Here is a 24,457-nt window from a genome sequence, read left to right on the forward strand (position 1 = left end):
CACATCATCATAATCATCCTATCACATCATCGGGGTAATATAACTCCGCCTTCCAGGCGCCCCAACCTCAGAAGTGGGTTACAAATAAGCCAAGGCCAGGAGAGAAGACCAGAAATGTCGAAAAGACGACCTGGTGGCATTGGATTAAAAAAATAAATAAATAAATGGCACTTGGCCCATTATGGCTCTGAACCTTTCAATTATTGTAAAGTTCAGAAATAAAATTACTTACACTACAAAGGCTAGGTAAGTCTTAGGCGACCATATCAGTTGCCTGTTCCACAGTCACACAGAGTGGTTCATATAAAAAAAAAAATCTTCCTATTTCTGTTCGATAGAAAATACGACTGTGCAGCTTCTTTCTAAACATAAAGTATCTCACTGAGAATTGCTTACCTTCACAGCAGATGATGAAAATGACCTCTTCCTTCCTTTGCACACATCCGTACCCATCGCTCCATGTTTCTCATAGTTTGGTGCAACATTTCCTTGTTAATTCCTTTGATTTTGGTAATTAGATTCTTCTTCAAATCGTCAGTTGTTCATCGTCGATACTTATAAACTCAATTTTTAAGATAACTTCGCAAGAAAAATCTGGTGATGTTAAGTTATGCATTTTCAAAAAATGAAAATTTTGTTTTTTGTCTCAAATTATAGCCTGATTCTTCTCGTTATTAAACATATATAACATGTTTACGTTTTCCCACTACTGATGGTCGAAATTTAATTTTTTCATACTTCTTGCGCAGCTGTTTACACCAAGAAGCGGGCTAAATCTATTTACGAAAGGCTTACAGACCCCAGTATGCTGAGCAGGTGTTTGCATGACAAGACTCAGAATTCAAACGAGTCTTTGAATGGTTTGATTTGAAGACATTGCCCAAATAAATGTATATCGTCTGTAGCTGCATTTAGATTGGCAACAGGCCATGACTGTTTGGCCAAACACCTGCATAGAATTGGAATATATCAGTCCCCTAACTGCCCATCGTGTAACTCAAACCAAGAAATGGATTCGGAACACCTCAAAATCTGTGCTTCAGTGGCTGGTCATGATAATATCTTTGAAAAATATTGGAGTGCAAGAGGTCAAATGACTTTATTGTCAAAAGGCTGGCATTAGAAGACAACAACGTATGTAGGTCGTACAATGATAAACAAGTTGACTGCTTAGTACACCAGGGACAGAACATCTAGAGCTTTCAGTGACTTCACTGTGGAAGAGCCTGCACACAACAGAATTGTTCGTTGCACTACAAACTGAAAACATTGACCACTTAATTTCACGGATCCAGCTGCACTCTCACAATACGATAACTTCCGTTCAGAAAATGTTTTGCAACTGAATGGTACCGTACCTGCTAGTGCAGGAGGAGGGGGTGGTCGGACCGCTTAAAAGTAACGGTCTGCAAGCCTCTAGATCAGTGGTTGCCAAACACCACGAAATTGTGACGTAATAGAAATGCAACCCGCACACCACTATCGCAGGGAGAGGGGCGGAGTGGGTATCTCCTCAGGTAATGCAGTGAATAACAGTGCAGAGAAGGATTGTGACCAGAAAATGAAAGCTATATAATAATCTTCTACTTATTAACTATACACACTTTTTTCCATGTTAATTTTTTATCCTCCTAGTCATTATTTTTGTATTATTAATAAAATAAAATAAATTAATTTTCTTATTTACCATAGAAAGAACGTGTACTTTACATCAGCAGTAATTTGAAATTAGAAAAACGTACCAGGCTGGTCACGAAGTTGTAAATTACACTACATACTTAAAAAAAGTCGAAGTATTTTACTCCGATTAAGACATAGAAGCCGATAATTTTTATTGTTTGTTTATTAATGAAATATTCAAATTACACTACATACGTCGAAAAAAACGTCGAAGTATTTTACCCCGATTAGGACATAGAAGCTGATACTTTTTTTTTTGTTCGTTTATTAATAAAATAATCAAATTACACTACATACGTCGAAAAAAACGTCGAAGTATTTTACCCCGATTAGGACATAGAAGCTGATACTTTTTTCTTTGTTCGTTTATTAATAAAATATTCAAATTACACTACATACGTCGAAAAAAATGTCGAAGTATTTTACCCCGATTAGGACATAGGAGCTGATACTTTTTTCTTTGTTCGTTTATTAATAAAATATTCAAATTACACTACATACGTCGAAAAAAATGTCGAAGTATTTTACCCCGATTAGGACATAGAAGCTGATACTTTTTTCTTTGTTCGTTTATTAATAAAATATTCAAATTACACTACATACGTCGAAAAAAATGTCGAAGTATTTTACCCCGATTAGGACATAGAAGCTGATACTTTTGTTTTTGTTCGTTTATTAATAAAATATTCAAATTACACTACATACGTCGAAAAAAAAAACGTGGAAGTATTTTACACCGAATAAGACACAGAAGCCAATACTTTTTTTTTGTTCGTTTATTAATAAAATATTCAAATTACACTACATACGTCGAAAAAAATGCCGAAGTGTTTTACCCCGATTAGGACATAGAAGCTGATACTTTTTTTTTTGTTCGTTTATTAATAAAATATTCAAATTACACTACATACGTCGAAAAAAATGTCGAAGTATTTTACCCCGATTAGGACATAGAAGCTGATACTTTTTTTTTGTTCGTTTATTAATAAAATATTCAAATTACACTACATACGTCGAAAAAAATGTCGAAGTATTTTACCCCGATTAGGACATAGAAGCTGATACTTTTGTTTTTGTTCGTTTATTAATAAAATATTCAAATTACACTACATACGTCGAAAAAAAAAACGTGGAAGTATTTTACACCGAATAAGACACAGAAGCCAATACTTTTTTTTTGTTCGTTTATTAATAAAATATTCAAATTACACTACATATGTCGAAAAAAAATGTCGAAGTATTTTACCCCGATTAGGACATAGAAGCTGATACATTTTATTGTTCGTTTATTAATAAAATATTCAAATTACATTACATATGTCGAAAAAAATGTCGAAGTATTTTACCCCGATTAGGACATAGAAGCTGATACATTTTATTGTTCGTTTATTAATGAAATATTCAAGTTACAGGTAAGGGCGTGGTAATCTTCATAACAAGAAAAATAATGACAATGTGCATTGTTCTTTTATTCTTCATTTAAAATTTTACAACAAATTAAGTATCTCATATTTTTGCCATCTGCATAAAATAAACACTTTTCCTCCCATGCTCCTTAAAATTAAGTTTTTACTTATCTGTTTTCGAAAAGACATCGAAACATATTATCCTACACACTTGTAACTTTACATGCGTACGTCCGCTGCTGAAAGGTCTTTACTTATATCGAAGTGAAGGCTGTAAACGGAGGGTGGGGGTATGATGCCATGGTTGCGCTTGAGTGGAGGCAGGGGCATGTGTCGCGACACAGCTTTTGGTGATCACTGCTCTAGATGCTCTGTCCTGGATGTATCCACCAGATATGTCTGCAGTGGATAACGTATAGGGATCAGAAATTTATCCATAGTGAATAAAATAATAAACGCAAACTCCCCAGTAGTATAATAAATATTTATTTAAATAGAATACACAACTTTTGAAGTTGTTACACAAGACACTAACAAACATTTCATGACGTCTCTGTGTGTTCTGCTTGAGTCTCTGTATTTTCTGCTTGAGACTTGACGTGGTGGATCAGATGTCTAACACCCACCATCCACGGACTGCACACTGACACGTGGTCCACCATCAGGCCCACGTGGATGCGGTCAGCAACATCCACGTTGCCATTCCTAAGGGCTAAACAAAAACAAAGACTAACATTAGTATGTTTTTTTTTAGATATCTTTTTACTTGATTATTTAACGACACTATATCAATGACTAGGTTATTTAGTGTCGGTGGGATTGGTGATAGCGAGATGGTATTTGGCGAGATGAGGCCGAGGATTCGCCATAGATTACCTGACATTCGCCTTATGGTTGGAGAAAACCTCGGAAAAAACCTAACCAGGTAATCAGCTCAAGCGTGAATCGAACCCACACCTAAGCACAACTCTGAATGGGCAGGCAAGCACCTCAGTTTATTCATTCATTCATTTATTTTATTCCATAGATCTTACGTGAGCAATGAAGCTTTAAGATGTGGAACAAGTCAACATTTTACAATATTACAATTACAATTTTTACAAATTTTTTATAGTTTTACAATTTAGTAATTTTCTACAATTTTTACAATTTTGTGCAATTTTTTATTTTTTTTTATTTTTTTTTTTTTTATTTTTTTTTTGCGAGATGTAGTGAGATGAGATGAGGTCCGAGGATTCACCAAAATATTACCCGGCATTTGCCTTTTGGTGGGGGAAACCTCGGAAAAACCCAACCAGGTAATCAGATCAAAGGGGGTAATCAAATCAAAGGGGTTGATGCCAAGGACTCGCCATAGACCATCCGGCTTCAGTCCCATGGCTGGGGAAAACCTCGGAAGAAACCAAAGACCAAAGGGGGATCCAACCCAAGCCCGAACGCAGCTCCGGATCAGCAGCCCAGCGCGATGGCTCTACTAAAAGTATACAATACATAGCCAATCAGTTACACCGTGGTTTTGGTATACAGGGTAAGTTATGAAGAATATGTACACGCGAAGTATTCTCTTTAAAGGAAAGAACTCTGAATAGTTCCTGTTATTTAATATACTCGTTATTTAGGCCTATGTACAATTAATAGACTTAGGAAGTGCACGCACTTGCATATTATTATTCAAATATTGTTACTGAAATGCTGATTAATATGTGTGCGAATCACACATCAACCTCTTAGGTCAATTTTATTGTGCATACAGAATGTTCTGAAAAAAGTTCCAATATTTAAAGAGGAGGTAGTAATAATAATAATAATAATAATGTTTTATTTTCGCTGGCAGAGTTAAGGCCATAAGGCCTTCTCTTCCACTCAACCAGCCTTAATCAATACAATACATAAATTTAAATTACAAATATTTACACTACACTTAAAAGGTTCTCCAGCAATATTCTTCACTACACATTTATTTAAATTTAGATAAATCTATAAGGTAAAGTAGTAACTTAATTTATGAGCTAATTTAATTCAATGAATTATAATTAATTTAATATTTGAGATAGCTAATAAAATGATGAAAATTAATTTAATATTAGCTTACTAGGACTATGTTACAGGGAGAATATATATATTTCTATTTCTATAATGAGAATATTAATGTAATTGCCATTAGAGGTTTTGTAAATCTATTTAGAAAAATTAATGATAATAATAATAATAAGAATGGACAGATGTTAGTTTCATTATAAGTAACAAATATTAATCAGCAATTCATCTGTTAAGTAAGAATTTATGCAATTTTGACCTAAATGAAGTTATTGTCCAACAACCCCTTATATCACTCGGAAGCGAGTTCCAATTTCTAGCAACTGAAACTGTACGTATCAAAAGAAGAAATAAAAGTCCTATAAACATGGGTCCTAAAATTAATATTTTCTAAGAAATGAGCAAATGTTTATCATCACCATAGCAGCAGCATTGTGAGCTATAGGGTAAGAAACAAATGAGGAAACAGAATGCAGCCGTTTGTCACTGCGTATTGCACAGCATACCTTTGTTTGTGCTTGTCTCAAGAGGCCACTTAAGCAGATGACAGTACGTTAGAGTCCGTATTCGTACTATTAAACGTAAACTGATTCCACACTGCAGTAATTGAGGACCTAACATTCTAAATGTGCTAAGCGCCAAAAATAACTTTATGAGATATTAATGAAAACATACTGCGAAGTGCATATTGAGGTACCTACAACACCGTCTTTTGATGTATGAATGAGTCACTTACAGTTGAGCTATGACAAAGACAGTTTAAATAATTTGGAGCGAAAAATTGTTCCGGGGCCGGGCATCGAAACCGGGACCTTTGGTTTAACGTACCAACGCTCTACCACTGAGCTACCCGGGAACTCTACCCGACACCGATCCAATTTTTACCTCTATATCCCAGACCTCAAAGTGGTAGAGCGTTGGTATGTTAAACCAAAGGTACCGGGTTCGATGCCCGGCCCCGGAACAATTTTTCCCTCCAAATTATTCAAATCAACTTTACAGGGAGTTATACCTGAAATCTTGATTTGCAAAGACAATTTAGTATGATATTCTCATGTGGATGTTAGATTGAATAAAATGAAATCCATTAAAAATACTACATATGTATTTCTGGGTACAGAAGTATGACATTTCATATACATTATCTTATATCCTCCTTAATAGTCCTTCACAGCCAAAATTATTGCAACAATAGAAGTGCCCTTTTTTCCACTTAGAAGCACGTCCGACTTTACCTCATTAGTGAGGGAAAAACTGGACACATGTGTAATGAAGCATTAGACCAGGTTTCATATACCTAAGGCAGTGATGTCAAAGCAAGCGATTTTTCTGACCTTGACGTCATGTGCGGGCATCAAGCGCTAGGAGGAAGACTCTCCTGAGCTCTAAAGCACACGCTTGCGCCTATTGGCATCAGTTGACATGACTGACCTAAGGGGTAAAGTTGGACATCTAAAATACATGTGAAATATATTTAAACTCAGGGGCGGCTTTCGAAGAGGGGCTGCAGAGCTGCAGCACCCCAGACCGAATTTTTAAAAAAATTTCGCTCTCAATGACATGCACGCAATCGTTAGTGAAGTCACTTCCTCCCCTGGTGCTGCCAGAGCGAAACCAGAGACAAGGACTATGGGTGAAGCCACTTCCTCCCCTAGAGCTGCCAGTCTCTTCTCGGATGCTTTGCGCGTTAGTTTTACCCCTCCCCCTGGCCGTGAATCCAGAGTTTCCAGGTGCTGCAAAATTTGCAGCAGTTTGTCAGTAGCGCGCAGTTTTAAATACATTTTCTTTAATGTTGTGAGTATAACAAGTGCAACAATGTTTAATTCTGTGCATTATTTACAGTCTACTCAGTTCAGTACCTTAACAATTCAGGAGAAATGTGAAATTAAGTGCCCATCAGTTGAATCTCATAATGGAAAGAGCCGCTAAACAAAATACAAAAGCTCTCATATTTTTTGATAATTTATCCAGTATCCCTGCTTTCTTCTCTCGATCTGTATTAGATTAATGTGTTTCAAAGACAATTCCATCAGCTGGGGCAACAAGATGGATTTAAAATAAGAACAGTAAATGTTGTTCATGAGAAGGAGCCATTGCTAGAATGTCTTCAAACCATAATGGAATCTGAAACATCTGACATCACAATAAATGAGGCAAGCGCCCTGGTGCGTATTCTTGAATATCCTGAATTCAATTTCTGGCTCAGTTATTTTTTTCATTTCTTGCTGTATCATGTACATATATATATATATATATATATATATATATATATATATATATATATTATACAACCAACTACAACATCGCCAGTTAGATATTTTTTTTTAGTTGGTTATTTAACGACGCTGTATCAACTACGAGGTTATTTAGCGTCGATGAGATTGGTGATAGCGAGATGGTATTTGGCGAGATGGGGCCGAGGATTCGCCATAGATTACCTGGCATTCACCTTACGGTTGGGGAAAACCTCGGAAAAACCCAACCAGGTAATCAGCCCAAGTGGGGATCGAACCCACGCCCGAGCGTAACTTCAGACCAGCAGGCAAGCGCCTTAACCGAATGAGCCACGCCGGTAGCTTTGTTAGATATTCCTAAGGTTCAAATCTGCATATAAAAAATTAAATTATGGTTTATTTAACGACACTCGCAACTGCAGGGATTATATCAGCGTCGCCGGTGTGTCGGAATTTTGTCCGCAGGATTCTTTTAAATGCCAGTAAATCTACTGACATGAGCCTGTCTCATTTAAACACAAGTTAGAAGATAAGGCGCATGGAACTAATCTTTAAATAAAGTAAGTTGCTTGGTTTATTTTTGTATGCAGCCCCCCCCCCCCCTTAATTCAATACCCACGAGCCGCCACTGTTTAAACTACATATTCGTGTATTTTTATAATCAATTTGTGGTACAGTAGTGGTTTTCATGTGCGATAATGGGTCTGGCAATGATAACTATACAGAGGCAGCAAGTGTGATGTTGCTAAATATTTATTCTGTATGTACAGATGTGTTCTGAATTCATTTATATTACGTAGATTATAAGTATATTTAAAAAATTGATTAGGCCCAACCTCCTCCTTATATGTTAATGGCATGTCCGACTTTACCAGAAAAATTACACTGATTCACAAAAAAGACTGTCAACAGCTGAAAATATTTTCTACACATGTGAAACTTATATGTAATATCACTGAAATTCTCTGATTACAAATATGTACAACAGTTTTTCCTAACTTAACCTGAATTCTTGTTATAACTTTGGTTTTAGCTCAGTTTTAAAGACAACTCAAAATTTGCTACTGTTCTATAAATGCTCTTTCTCACAAAGAAACGTCGAAGGTGCAACCAGGAAGCATACAGGATCAGGGGCGTATTTTGCGGACTACCGGGGCTACCAGCGGTAGCCCAAGGAAATTACAAAAGAAAAAGTTTATAATATAACATAATGTAATAATTTTGTATTACCGTATTAGTTTTACCACAGTAATTAAAATTAAAGTAATTGTTAGATTTATATGTGCTCTCTGCTCTCGAAAAGAAACAAGTTGTCAAGGCGGCATCACTGGAGAAACCGCTGCCGCGAAGGGTAGCCTGTGACCGTTCTGCTCACGTCGCACAACTCCCCGTCCCCCCGCTCCCTCCTGTTTCCACGTGCACTGTAGGTGGGTGAGTTGCCGCTCTCGTGATCGGTTTCTTGGAAGGGCCGAAGCAACAATATGCTTAGTAAGCTAGCTCATTAATGTGATTGTGTTCTTGCAGTACAGTATTTTAAATTTGTGATTTGTTCGAGTGTCTAAGAGTTATATTAATTGTGAATTATTAAGTTTTTAATTTCCCAATTAAGTGATATTGTGAAAAATATGGCAGAACAAGTTTCTGGAGAGGTTTGTGTTGAAAATGACTGTGTAATAGAAGGTTTATTAAAAGTGCCTTTTAACCGTCGTACATACAACGAGAAAGTTGAAATTGTGAAAATGGAAAGACCAACTCCTGAGTTAAATTTGTCCATGGACGTAAAAGAAAAACAGCGTGAGTACACACGCCATTTCACTTCAACATCTTATGGTAAGTGGAATTGGTTGTGTGGTAGTTCTAAACTGTCTAAACTATTTTGCTGGCCATGTTTGTTATTTAGCCGCGAAACTAATGTGTGGTCAAAAGAGGGGTTTTCTAATATGAACTCCCTTCGAACGGCAGTCCTAAAACACGACAAATCAAAAGCTCATATTTATAGTAGCATGAACTTTGCAAACTTTGGGAAGACAAGAATTGATTTACAGCTAGATAAGCAAAAAGTTTCTACACATCAACCAACACAATGCTCTTGTGAAAAAAAATCGGGAGATTTTACTGCATCTTATTAACGCAGCCTGCTTTCTAGGAAAACAAGAATTGGCTTTTCGGGTTCATAATGAGAGTGTGGAATCAGACAATAGAGGAAATTATATTGAATATTTAAGTTCCTTAAGTGAATTTGACCATTTACTGGCCAATCATCTTGACAGTTCAACAGTATTCCGTGGTACTTCTCCCGCAATTCAGAATGACTTAATATTTGCTATAAGTGGGGTTATGATAAAGAACATAAAATCTGAAATAGAAGAAGCACCTTTTGTGGCCATTGTTGTTGATGAAACAAGTGACTGCTCTAATCAGAGTCAATTGTCCACTGTTTTAAGATACGTCGACAGTACTGCCAATGTTCAAGAACGGTTTATAGGATTCACAAATGTCAGTTCGGGCAAAACTGCTGCTGCTTGGTTTCAGCATGTGGAAGGTGTTATAGCAGAATACAATGTCGGCAGTAAGTTAATTGCACAGACATACGATGGTGCTTCAGTTATGGCGGGAAATATTAATGGCTTAAAAACAAAAGTTCAAGAAAAGTATACTCAAGCACTATTTGTCCATTGTTACAGCCATGTTCTCAATTTAGTTTTGCAACAAGCTACTTTATCCATTCCAGAATGCCGCATTTTTTTCAAAATACTGTCGGGTTTAGCTGCATTTTTCTCATCATCTCCTAAAAGATCAGAAAAACTCAAGGAATTTATGAAAAAGAAACTCCCAAAAGTAGCACCAACTAGATGGAATTTTACATCTCGGCTTGTAAATACAGTAAAGGAATACAGAGAACAACTGACTGCTTTCTTTGAAAATATCATTTGTAATGACTCTGAAGAAAACTGGGATGATGATGTAATTGTGCAGTCTCAAGGATATTTGTATTTTTTCACACAGTTTCAGAATATATTTCTTCTTGAAGTCTATGCTAGAGTGTTCGCACATACAGATGTGCTCTACAATATTCTTCAGACAAAAAGTCTAGACATAGCATACTGCTTGCAAGAGGTATCAAAGTTAAAACATACTATATCCGAGTTCAGACGTAGTGGGTTTCCGTCCATATAGAGTAATATGGAAAATGAAAATTCTTTAGCCAATACAATGGAACCACCATTAAAGCGAAGAAAAGGAGATGATGAATTGAAATACAGGCAGCTGTACTACAGCATACTAGATCATATGCACATGGAAATTACTGACAGATTTTCTGATTATGGAAAGCTTCAGTTCACACATCTTCTAGATTCTCAAAAATTTTCTGCTTATAGAGAAAACTTCCCGAATGAGGCACTAAACAAATTATTTCAGTCCTATAACAGTCACTTTGATCAAGTACGTTTGAAAAATGAATTAAGTGTAATATATTCAGCAGAAGTCTTTGATTTTTCGAACAAACCTATCCATGAAATATTATCTGCCATATATGAAAACCAGCTGAACCAAGTTATTCCTGAAGTCCTTAAATTGGCAACATTAATTGTGACAATACCAGCTATGTCAGCATCGGTAGAAAGAACATTTTCTGCGTTGAAGAGAATAAAATCCTACTGTAGATCAACTCATACACAAGAACGTTTATCCGGCTTGGCACTGATGTCCATTGAAAAGTCATTTCTACAGAAACTTCGCAAGCGGCCCAACTGTAATTTCAATGACGAAGTCATCAAAGTATTTTCGTCCCAATCAAGACGTCTGGAATTCACATATAAATAGGTAAGGAATTTTATTATAGGGTTTTAAAAATATATTTTGTGTAAAAATAGGGTCAGTGGTAGCCCAGACCCTTAAACCAGTATATGCCACTGTACAGGATCAATGACAAAGATGTGCCCAATCAGATAATGTAATTAGAATAAGTTCCCTGTACAAACTTTAATGAGCAGTATGTAGCAATCAAAGCAAAGATGACAGTAATGTCCAACTTTTTTTTTGACTATCCCGCTTCACCCCATTTTACTGTATTAAACATAGCATATCCTGTATTTCGATATCATATTTGAAGCTCTGATATTTAAACTATTTTGGATAGAGATGTTCAATTTTTCGATAATTTTGGTACCATTTGCATTCAAATTTTTATGGAAAGTTGTGTTAACGTATCCTCTGTCCTCAGAGGGTATCAGTCTGATTAACAGCAATGGATACTAAATAAAATTAATGACTGTAAAAGCCCATTCACAATGAAAATTAAACATAAACATAACGTAAGCATAAAACCTTGTGTCCATGTTATTTAATGAAAGCATTCACAATGAATTACATAAGCATAAACTTAATCTTAATCATAAGACGTTAACATGAAAGTTTGCAAACTCCAAACTTTCATGCTCATGTTTATGCGATTTGGAAACAGTACACAAGCGGAAAGCGTGTTTTCACTTTTTGTTTAACATCTCATGGGCTTTGCCTGCAGGCAATATTTTGATCTATTGGCCGTGATGATAGCTAGGCGCGCAACATGGAATCATATGACGAAAAGTTGATTATTTTACATCTCCGTTTCTTTGATTTCAAGTATTGAAAGCCATATACTGATGCCATTGTAGTTATTAGAAACATAAATGGAATAGCTACATCGTCAGTTATTGTGCAATTCTCCATTTTTATGTAATAGATTCTGTAGTTTTGTTGATTCGGTATGTTTGTTTCCACACACGTGTTATGTTTACGTTATGTTTAATTTTCATTGTGAATGGGCCTTGGCTACTTAAGTTTGTGGCATATGTTTATGTGCTTATGTTAATGTTTACGTTATGTTTAATTTTCATTGTGAATGAGCCTTAAAGCAGGCAATACAAACCTTCAGAAAGCTGTATCATTTTACTATAGATCTCAGGTTTTAATTTATCTTCTTCCCACATTTTCTTCATTATATCTAATCTTCTTCTAATTTCAGATTCATTCTTCTGAAAACACATCAGCATTTTAAGTATAAGAAAAATTAAGGAAGTAAGATCAAACACTAACATATTGGAACAGATACTAAGGAACCAATGCACATTGAATTTTCATTAGCACACTTCATTCTTGCTCCCTATTCTGTCCTTTGCTACTATTTTAATATGGTATAATGGAGTAAAATCCCTCGTAACCAGCAATACCAAAACAATGGCATTTTTGGCTGAGCCAAGAAAAAATGTTAATCTTCCACATTGTTACAATCTGGGCTGTTACTTTTGCCACATTAGGAAGTTCGCGCGAACTTCTATTCTCAGTGAATATTTGAACCTGAAATTAGTTAGCCTATTATTTGTGTTGGGTGATGTGTTTCAATAAAGGAAATTTACACAGTTTTTATGTTTATTTAATTATGTTTGGGCCGTCAGTGTTACCACATTAGGAGGTTCACACGAACTTTCATTTTCAGTGAATATTGAAACTTAAAAGTAGTATATTATGTGTGTTGTGTGATGTGACGGGGGTTATGTGGTTCACTTTGTTTAAAGTTTTACCGAAAGAAATTTTTTATTTATTTTATATATATATATATATATATATATATATATATATATATATATCTATATCCCAGTAAATACAGTTATCTCTGACCATATAGTAGGCCTACATAAATTCAAAATTTAAATATTAATCTGCAATCAGTTTACACAGACTATGAAATTTTCCTGAGCCTCGTGTCATCTACTATGTATTTTTTTTTATAGGAATTAGAAAGTAGAGATTGGAAAGATTGATGGCGGCAAGAGCATGTGAAATGTTAAAATAAGAAAAGTGAACGTCGATGAAGCATTGTGAATGTGATTATTCTTATTCTGGAGTAAACAGAATATAAAAATGAACGTTAAGCGGAGTTTTTAACTTTGAGAAGTGACATAAGAGAGCTATAGAGATGAAGTTTGGGAGGGGTAGCAATATTTAAGGGAAATGGTAGTGTGACTGAAAAATTTACTGTAACTGTGTTGAATTAATTTAATAGCAGTATCAGTATCAATATTAGTTTATTATGATAAGGGCATAAGTGCTTTACTTGTAGGCTAAACTTTCAGAAGATTAATATAATTAGAGGGAAAATGTAAATAGTATGGTGCGATCTAAATACAGAAATGTGAAGGCAGGCACACCATAACTTTTATTGCGGTTGTTAACATTAAAATACTAATACTATACTATATGTATGTCTATTTTCTTTTGAAATGGTAGCCTACAGCACTCTTCCAACTTCTACTTACTAAAAAGAGTTACCTTCACATTATCTGCAGCATCTTTGAGAATTTTTTCAAAAGCTTCTGTCACTCTTTGAAGGGCCTCTTCTTTTTGGAAGCCCAAACTACTTTCTTCAACTGTTTCTGCAGTTGTATTGCTCACTTCAGTAGTTTTGCTTGCTACAGTTGGAAGATTCGATATACTGGCTGGAGTAGACAATGGAGGAAGTACACTTGTTGATGGAGGCACATTTGAGGGTGACTGCGAGCTCAGAGGAAATGCCACTCTTTTATTGAGCAGCCCTCGTTTCGGAGTCTTTGATTGTGAAACAGAATCGTAAGAAAACAATGGAGGATCGTTCCATCCCGGGTCGTGATGTGTTACTAAAATTAAATATAGGTATAAACATTATTCAGAAGTAACAAAGAAGATCGCAATAAAATTACGTCCATGCTGTTTTTACAGGCTATGTTGTATAGCTCGATCTACGATCATCAGCTCAGAATTTGTTGCAAACATCTATCATTTATAATGTATGAACTTAAGAATAATTAATCACTGTCATTAAACGAGCTACGAATACACTGTAAACAATTTATGCATAATGTAAGTACAATGTTAAATAAAACTGTCTATGTATCTTTCAATCAATATCCAACTGACCAGATTCACATAGTTCTTAGTAATACCATAATTAAGGAAGTAGAATGCTCTAAATTTTTAGGTATATGGATAGATTCCAGTCTAACATGGGAAAAGCATATACAACATCTAACTGAGAAGCTGAGTCGCTTATGTTATGCTTTTCGAGTCCTTGCGAAGATATCATCCATAGAACTTTTAATATCAGTCTATTTTGGATATGTTCATTCAATACTATCATATGGCATTATTACTTGGGGATCTTCACCAAAAGTGACACAAGTCCTCAAATTGCAGAAAAGAATACTCAAAATCATTAAAAATGTTCCTATTCGGACTGAAAGTATAAAAATTTTCAGAGAACTAAAAATCTTACCTGTACCCTGCATATATATTTTAGAAACAGTGTGCTTTATTCATCAAAACATAGATTCCTTTAAAACAAATTCAACATATCATGAGTATAACACCAGAACATCCCAAAACATACATCTGAATTACCACAGGCTTACCAGAAGTCTTAACAGCATATCACATAGAGGCAGCAATTTATATAATAAACTTCCACAGAAAATCAAAGAACTTAACATAAGAAAATTCAAAAAAGAGGTAAAGAACATTTTATTGACACATATGCCATTTTGCACAAATGAATATCTAAATTTAAAATTTTAGAATTTAACGTTTCTTGATACTGCCCTTGACCATTTATGTTTCAGGTAACTCACAGTTGAAGAAAAGACAGGGAAAAGCAAAAAGAGAAGATACTAGATAGGACAGTGGAGACTGAAGATCAAGCTTGTCCTATAATATTAAATTGTTAAATTTATTTAGAATTAAGTCTAATTTTGTATTATATTGTATGTTATGTCATTTTTCTTGTGTACTGACGACGCCATGAATGCTTGTAATTCTATTCGGCTAATATAGATCTAATCTAATCTAATCTAATCTAATCTAATCTAATCTAATCTAATCTAATCTAATCTAATATGACCAAATTATCCAGAGGCTGTATTAGATAGGCCTAGAGATCAAGCATAAAATAACTGGGCAATCTTACGTTTTGGAGATGTGAATAATTGGGAGACATTTTGGCTAAATAGCGCTGAGATAGTTCCCTTCGTAGTTTAGACTTTTGTTATGCGTTGCATATACGATCAATTGCACTTCCAAAAAAAAAAAAAAATCCCTTGCAAATTCAACCATTTCCACTTTCAAAATCACCGGAACTACCTCAGCGCTAGTTATATTTGTAGGCCTAGAGGGTGAATTTCTTGAGAGATATTTTAATACACACAAAATCACCTTGAAACATGAGAAACCACTCAGAAAAGTAACGAAACAAATAATGGATAAATTGGGGTACCTATACCGAAATCAATTTTTTTTTGTTCCCTTCTCGAGTCTTATATGTAATGCTCCTGTGAACTTATACGATGTTAACATTGTGAAACTATAATCCCATCCCACATAGTGCAGACAGAACAAAACTGTCACACACACCTCTGCCTGTCACTTCGCTAATCCTAATCATAATTTTATATTTCTAATTAATTTGCAACGTATTATGGCAATCTTGTATGTATTAAAAGTCTGCCAGAATTTATACTCCTAAAACGTAAGATTATCATAGGTTGTTTTTATTTTGAGACACCTTAGATTTGGAATTGACATCTAAAGCCATAAAGTGCGGAAATTAATTTCCGTAATAGTTGAATGTAAACAGTGTGGAGTTCATACATAATTTTCTATTATCACCTTTTGTCTTCATTTCGTCATCTCCTTCGTCCATATGTTTCACATCCATTTCAAAAACTGAAATTAAAAATATACTGAGTTTTCACATCAATTAACATGACACATTCTGATCATCTCAGCATCTCGAGAAAGCCTTAGCAGACGTCGCACAACAGGGCTACCACATGATTTCGGTCGAAATTATATTATGTTCTGTACAAAATTGTCAGCATTTCTATTAAAATTACATAAAAATGGAAATTGTTGGCGATTATATCGAAATTATGACAACCCGAGGTACTCAGTTTAAGAGAACAGAGGTTTAATTTATTTTCATAATACACATCATATTTTATTATTCTGTCTATTTATCTAGTTGTCTACTGTAAGGCATTTGCAAGGTTCCAGATCATTTGGCAGTGAAACATTTTAATGTTCAAGAGAAAGTATTAATTATATGGTTTATTTTCCATGTACACTTATCACTGCCCACTATTAAAGCTATACAGATAATTTGTTTGTGACTGTGTTGGAAAAGATTATTTAGTAGTTGGCAGGTACTGGCAGTAGCATCCTCAAGCAGAAGTGTATAACAGCGACTGTGCTCGTTGGTGCAAAAGCCCGCAGAAGTTTGTATGTAATTATCGATTGTTATTGATTTTTGTAGGATCGACTTGTAAAGGTTAGGGATTTGCTTATTGAGAAGGGGTTAACTGTGTATGGTCTTAACTTTTCTTAACTTTAATAGTACATTTATTTATTTTGCACCACTTAATTTGAAAGTGGTCATTCTCGGAAAAATGCTTCATAATGTCTGTTTAATTCTGTTACATGTTATGTATTGTTTATGATGTAAGGTAAGTGTATTTTGAGGGCCGTAATAGAATGGGTATAGTTTAATATTCTTGAAAAACAAGGGAGATTTTTCGAATGTCATTAAAAAGGAAGACTGATAATCGACGGAATTTAAAATGTTTTCTCTGAAGAATGTTGTATGTTTACGTTAGTAACTATTATTGCATACTATATTAACTGTAGAACGAAAGAGCATGACGCGTGGCTCTGTAATTAATGCATTTCTAGCCTCTAGTAGTAATGTCACTTAAAATTTTTTTCTTTTTCCCGCGTAGCACGAAATTCATAACCTATAATTTATATGTATTGTATTATACTGCATGCTTATATAAAAATTAATACGTTAGTTTCAAGTTTTTTGGAATCAATGCTTGGTGAAAGGATAACAAATCCACACAGTTCTATTGTGAGCTATTTCACATGCATTGCATTCGCATTTTAGACAAATCAGAAATGCATACTGCCTTCGAGAATTTGAGGGTTCAAGCAATGACAAAATAACAAAACGAATAAATTCCGAAAGAAATATTTTAACTTGTGAGTAACAATTTCACTTCCATCATTTGCTTGTGACAGGACATTACACTGTCAACAAGATACTTATACATTCTGAATAGTGTAACGTTTGTATTAATTATGTTTAAAAATGTAAAGTAAAATCCTCCTACCCTCTTTTTGTGTGAGAAATCTGGCAAGTTTACTTGGATAGAGATCTTTCTCCACTATAAATCTCTCAGAATTTGGTAGGATTAATTCAAAATGACTTTAATGACAAACTGTAAATTTACTGTAGCTACATGTATATGTAGCAAGCATCTCTAAAAAATACATAGTCTTACCAAAATCATTACCGGTAACTGATGGATTAATTTCAGTTGATGTTTTACCATCACAATGCCCGGGAAGGTGAAGGTGAAGATTTTGGCAGGGAGAAATTTGCCTGTCATGGACCGTTCCAGTGACACCACAGATGCTTATGTCGAGATCAAGCTGGGCAACACTACGCATAAGACTGATGTTTGTAGGAAGTCTCTCAACCCACAGTGGAACTCAGAGTGGTATAGATATGAGGTGAGGGTACCTACCTTCAAGGAGACCACACATATCCATCACTTTGTAATGTAGGCCTATAGAGCCCAGATGTTTAGATCTGATAATCATTCGTTTTAGGATTTTTTGGTTATTTGTAAGAAGTCGTCGCTGAACGATTCACATCGTTTATAGTTCACTTCTATTGTTACACAACAAGATGGATGCACTGAACGATTCACATCATTTATAGTTCACTTCTGTGAACGATTCCATTGACTATTGTTACACAACACACTAAACCTGGAGTAATTTAAGCTTATTAATCAAATAAATAATTCTACTTACTGTTTTTTATATGCTCACCTGTATGTAATTTCTATTTTATACTTATTTCATTGTTATTTTCCATCCAAAGATCATTAAGAACGATGAATATTATTTAATATCTCCTATCTTTCTTCAAATAGTGTTCATATGCCATGTTCATTTTCATTTGTTTTCATAAGTTAACAATGATGCACATTGGAAGCAACATATAAGAAATTATTTTCCTACACAATCCACGCTATATTCACGTTGTTTTGAAATTATTAATCGAAGATGGTTTGCTTATTGTTTATTACACGCACATTTGTATGTAATTTCTATTCCATACGTTTTTTTTTCTATCCCCCGATCATTAAGAATGGTGAATATTGTTTAATGCTTGTTTCCTGTATTTCTTAAAATAATGTTATGTGGCATGTTAGTTTTTATTTGTCGTTATTTACGTAAAAATGATGCGCCAAAAAATAAAAAATAATAATAATTTCGTCCTCACTCCACATCCTATTTATTCACATTTATTTTTCAGTTATTTATTAAAGAATGTACCGGTATTTAAAATACTAATAATTTAGAAACATGTTACATAAATCATCCTTGTGCCAAAAGAGAATGCTCCCTGGACCAAACTGTCGTATTTTGCAGTGGTCGTCAGTACTCGCTGAAATGGGTAATAATAGTATAATAAAATAATGTTGTACGTAGCATTTAGAAACATGTTACATAAATCATCATTGTGCCAAAAGAGAATGCTCCCTGGACCAAATTATCGTATTTTGCAGTGGTCGTCAGTACTCGCTGAAATGGGTAATAATATAATATAATTGTTTTGCACGTAGCAAGCGGGGTATTGGGGCTGCAAGCCCCGATGATGATCCGACGTGTAGCACATGATGTAAAAAGCGGGGTATCGGGGCTCCAAGCCCCGATGATGATCCGATGTGTAACACATGATGTAAAAAGCGGGGTATCGGAGCTGCAAGCCGCAATGATGATCCGACGTGTTGCACACGATGAAAAAAGCAGGGTATCGGGGCTGCAAGCCCCGATGATGATCCGACGCGTAGCACATGATGAAAAAAGCGGGGTATCGGGGCTGCAAGCCCCAGTGATGATCCGACGTGTAGCACATGATGTAAAAAGCGGGGTGTCGGGCACTTAAAAGTGCCTTTTGGAAAGCATGGTGATGCGCATTTGACCAACCCAGTGTACGTACTTGCTAATAATCCCTTTTTATTTGTCGTTATTTACGTAAAAATGATGCGCCAAATAATAATAATAATTTCGTACTCACTCCACTTCCTATATTCACATTTGTTTTTCAGTGATTTATTAAAGAATGTATCGGTATTTAAAAGACTAATAATTTAGAAACATGTTACATAAATCATCCTTGTGCTAAAAGAGAATGCTCCCTGGACCAAATTATCGTATTTTGCAGTGGTCGTCGGTACTCGCTGAAATGGGTAATAATATAATATAATTATGTTGTACGTAGCAAGATCGATTATTCAATTGATAGGATATTTTATGAGGTTGTCATGACTGAGGTATCTATTGTCAATTGCTTTTATTTGTCAGAAGGCCTTGACTGACGGGTATATAAGGACTGGCGCTCTTAGGGGTGTAGGTCGGGGTTTGGGACGGCTCACAAGTATAACAAGAGGAGAAGGGATAGAGACACCTAGTATTTTAAAGATTTATATCGTTCACTAGATGAGTTGATTCAACTAACCTGGAAATAATGTGAATCGTTCAGCGACGACTTCTTGTAAATAACCGATTTTTTTTGTAGGTATCTCGAAACAATAAATTAACCAGACGCTGTCGCCCTCCTAAATGTTGTTTTTGTTCTCTAACATGTTAAGGATGGGGTACACGGGTGTGAGATGGATAGAAGTTTTAATAACGTGACTCAACATAAAATAGGGTATTCGTGAAAAGAAACTTTTTTCCAGGACCGTGGCTAAATGTTTCTAGGTTACCAAAAGCAGGAGAGAAATGTAACATTTCCTCTCTAGGAAGATAGGCCTAATGTAGTACTTCTGTCCCTAATATACATTCTATATGTTTTACAGCGATCTAACCTTAATTTATACCGGTAATATACTAATTACTTTAACCAACAAAGAAACCAACAAGAAACTTTGAACATCATTCCTGGACAATACTTTAGATTTTTTTGCACGAAATCCAGTTGAATTCCTCTTTAACAACGCAATAAGTTTTTCATATTTACTAATATCAATGTTATCATTTACCATTAAACAAGATCTTAACATAGAATATTGTGCCCATATCGTAAAAAACTTGTATTCCTTTGCTCTTTCCGTGAAATACACCAACAAGACATTTTCTGAATATATTTGTACATTCTTCAATAAACATCTGTCTTTAAAACCAGTGTATGCAACTTCATATAATCTCCTAGATTTTTTCGGCAGTAAACCAGGAACTGCCTCATTAGCAGCATGGCCTACGTTGTTTCTTTTGGCTCTTCAAAACTATACATTTTGTATTGCACATACAAATCCTAACAATACAATCAATATAAACAGAAGAACGTTGCTATGACATTTCCTTTGCATCAGTGCATATGCCCTTAATAAAAATAACTCCAACAAACTTCAGTAAATAAAAATAAAATAAAATGCGACAATTTAGTCCCGGCCTTGGAAAAAATAGTATATACACCACAGGATCGAAACACATTTTCCCCTCAGGACACTTATAGCCTTTGGGATATACCCCTCACGGAAAATCTTTCAAATTTAAGTATTACAAGATAGGAGTGGCATTTGAAATTTCAAAGTGGGGGGTGACTGGGGGTAAGGGGGTGAAAACTAATATGCAATTAAGAGTGGTTTTAAACTTCCCCCTCAATATCTGAATTGACGTGTTTTTTTTTTTTAATTAAATTCTATTTAAATTATGTAGTTATTTGGACTGGGAAGTTTTGAAATGAACACTCTATATAACACACACATTAGTATTAGTCACTTTAGCCTTTTCTTCCCATTTTATGTAACACTGCTTTTAAGGAAAATCTGTATTTAAGGAAAAAAAAAATCCCTCAGAGATTCGTTAAAAAGTGGTTCTACTGTATGTGCATTCATATATGAGCCAGCTGTGTGATGTTGTCGATCTATGCAGACTTTCAATGCACTTAATTATAAAATGCATAATATAATATTAATGTATTGTGTTGCCCCCTTCAGTCTCCACAGCTACTCATATGTATATAATATGTTGAATTAAAACTTCAGCCTATGTAGAATTAGAATTGATGATGACTGATAATTGCAAAATGTTTAACGTGGATTTTGTTGCAGGTGGACGACTCTGAGCTCCAGGATGAACCCTTACAGATTCGTTTGATGGATTATGATACTTATACAGCTAATGATGCAATAGGCAAAGTGTACTTGGACCTGAACCCGCTGTTACTGCCCGCTGCACCTGCACCTGTCAAAAGTGCCTGGAATTCTGATAATTCAACAGCTTCCAGCACAAGTTTGACAGGAGGTAAAGGCCGACATGTGCATGGACAGACGTTACTGTTTGAATCTCGCGCATTTGTATCTCTCTCTCTCTCTCTCTCTCTCGGTAGCATAGTATGTTTGTTTTGCTTGCTGGGGAAGGAAGTGAATTCTGTTTATGCATAATAATTGTTCCTAATTAATCTTCACTTTTAGTAAATGGTATCAATATTCTCAAAAATTTCATTTGTGCAGCTTCAGTTTTATTTTTATAATTTATTTTCACAGTTTAAAATTTGCTGCTGAACGCAGTTTTGGAATTTTAAGTTGGGTGTTTTTATACTCAAGTGTTCTCCAAAGTGCGCATTATAATTAGTTGATCAAGTTTTGTTAAGTCTGCCCTTCATCTTTGATAATAAATAATAATTGTATTTAAGTTTTTTTGAAGCTTTTTTTCTTAAATTGTTGTTAATTATTGTATATGGGTGTTGCGACTGTTCAAGTTTTGTTGTCTGTTGCAGGGTCTGTGATGTCAGGCTGGATTCCAGTATTTGATACAATGCATGGAATTCGGGGTGAAGTGAATGTCATTGTCAAGGTGGAGCTTTTCTCAGATTTCAACAAGTTCCGGCAGTCTTCATGTGGTGTGCAGTTTTTCTGTTGTGAGTACAATGAATAGAACTATCAATAAAAATATAGAAATAGCATGATTCGGAGAAATAGTAAATATTCTAGGGGATAATAATTTCCACTTGAGTAAAAAATGTTCTTATAAACTTGTTCCAATTTTTAGTGGCTGTGGAGATAAACCTGTTTCACTGTTACACATAACGAGCCTTTTTTTGCCCCTCTTCTTTCTGAGGAGGGGCCGAAGGCTTACACAGCAGCCTGAGGCTTATTGTACCGACCTCATTATGGGATGATTGTTGAATTCCTTAGGATTGGATTTCTGTGAATACGTGATTCACTGCTTGGTGCCATATTATCGATTCAGCTACAGCCCAGGTCTGATGAGCCCACACCTGTGGAGTAACGGTCAGCGCGTCTGGCTGCGAAACCAGGTGGCCCGGGTTCGAATCCCGGTCGGGGCAAGTTACTTGGTTGAGGTTTTTTCCGGGGTTTTCCCTCAACCCAATACGAGCAAATGCTGGGTAACTTTCGGTGCTGGCCCCCGGACTCATTTCACCGACATTATCACCTTCATATCATTCAGACGCTAAATAATCTAGATGTTGATACAGCGTCGTAAAATAACCCAATAATTAATCAGGTCTGATGAAGCCTCTCTTTTGCTATTCTGCAGCCTCCTCAGATCGAAGCTATCTGTTCGCAAATCATGTACTTCATTCTGCTGCATCCTATACTGACCTGAAGATCGCAGCACTGTAGGTACCGTGATTCACCATAGTGCCATCTGTCCAAGGGAGCTACACAGACTGGTGGCACCCTGGTCTGCTTTAGTCCACTGTGAAAGCCCGTACACCTTCTTGGGATCTATGCAACTCTCCCAGACAGATGACATTCGTAGGCTAATCACGACACCATGTCTGCTTGATCTCCTATTGGAAACAGCTATTGAAGATGATAGATGAAGTTGAAAGCGAAATATTTCCGACATCCAATGCCTAAAGTTACCCAGTAATTCTCCTTCAAGTAGGTGAATGGGGAAAATATCGGAGAAAATACCAACCAAGTAACTTGTTCTAACCACTATTTGAACTCAGCCTGCTCGTTCTACAGTTGGACATCCTAACCATTACTCCAGAACATAATAAATCTTACAAATGGCGTGAAGGAATGACAAATGACTACGTATTATTGACTACGTACGAAGGAGTAGTATGTGTCACTCTTCTGAAATCATCTGAGCACTGCACTGTTCACAACGGGTGCAGAAAAACAGCTGTTTGTTGTTCTCTTGGCTACAAGATGGGTATGTTCCAGTATGATGGAACCCCTATACATTTTAGCTGTCAGATGACAAATCATCTAAATCTCACATTCCTTGAACTATGGATCAGCCGTGATGGTGACTTGCATTGGCCACCAAGGTCCCCAGACTTTACTCCTGTCTTTTTATCTGGGGTGAACGAAAGGCGAAGTGTATAAAAACGAAGTAAACACAAGGGACGAACTGGTCGCTTGCATTATGAACAGTGCTATCTTCATAAAAGAACAAGACAGTTTCAGAAAATCAGGACCTACTATTGTCAACAGAGTGAAAAAGTACACTGAACTGTTGAAATGTATTGATACTTTGTGGAGAGACAATAAATGTATTTATTAAGTTATTTGTCTCTCCTTCTTGCCACTTGCAACGCTTATTATGGGTAACATTCAAACAGCTGTATCTCCACACCCATTGAAAATTGGACACATGTTTATATGAACATTTTTACTTAGAGTAGTCCATACTAAAACTCCCTAAAATATTCCCTATTCCTCATGAATTACATTGTATATCTAAACCAAAAAATGAGTGGACACTTTTCAGTGTTCAGTTACATACAAGCCACGTCTGTTTCTTTCTGGTCCACTTATATACATTTTTGAACATCATCACTCACCCAAGCATTCCTTTTCCTAGCAGTAATGCATTGAATCTTTAAAATTGCTTTGCCATTTTATTGCTCGTAAATTAAACGCAGAATAAATATGGGAAATGTCTGCTGTTATTCAGTTGAGAAATTTTTGTCATCTAGTGTGATTCCGAAAAAGCTGAAAGTTAGAATTTATAAAACAGTTACATTGCTTG

The 24,457-nt window shown here is 35.5% G+C and overlaps 2 protein-coding genes across 11 annotated transcripts in view; one reads left to right on the forward strand and one right to left on the reverse strand.

Annotated features, from left to right (window-relative positions):
* Window positions 1-3,549: 3,549 nt before the first annotated feature.
* LOC138711201 (steroid receptor RNA activator 1-like) lies at window positions 3,550-16,212 on the reverse strand. The gene is made up of 4 exons (XM_069842583.1): window positions 16,034-16,212; window positions 13,670-14,013; window positions 12,270-12,375; window positions 3,550-3,798 (listed from the first exon to the last, which is right to left on the reverse strand). The coding sequence occupies exons 1-4, from the start codon at window positions 16,080-16,082 to the stop codon at window positions 3,629-3,631; spliced, it is 669 nt and encodes a 222-aa protein (XP_069698684.1). The 5' UTR covers window positions 16,083-16,212; the 3' UTR covers window positions 3,550-3,628.
* Window positions 16,213-16,570: 358 nt separating this feature from the next.
* LOC138711199 (C2 domain-containing protein 5) overlaps window positions 16,571-24,457 on the forward strand; it is a 131,190-nt gene continuing 123,303 nt past the window's right edge. For 7 of the 10 annotated variants that reach the window (XM_069842573.1, XM_069842577.1, XM_069842579.1 and 4 more), the window contains exons 1-4: window positions 16,670-16,869; window positions 17,743-17,938; window positions 21,556-21,748; window positions 22,224-22,364. In XM_069842573.1, coding sequence (XP_069698674.1) covers window positions 17,762-17,938; window positions 21,556-21,748; window positions 22,224-22,364 — 511 coding nt within the window. In that variant the 5' untranslated portion in view covers window positions 16,670-16,869; window positions 17,743-17,761. Of the gene's footprint in view, window positions 16,870-17,742; window positions 17,939-21,555; window positions 21,749-22,223; window positions 22,365-24,457 lie in introns of all 10 variants that reach the window. The other 3 variants (XM_069842575.1, XM_069842574.1, XM_069842576.1) reach the window with 3 other exon arrangements.

This window comes from Periplaneta americana, chromosome 12 (assembly GCF_040183065.1).
Source record: "Periplaneta americana isolate PAMFEO1 chromosome 12, P.americana_PAMFEO1_priV1, whole genome shotgun sequence".
NCBI lineage: Eukaryota > Metazoa > Arthropoda > Insecta > Blattodea > Blattidae > Periplaneta > Periplaneta americana.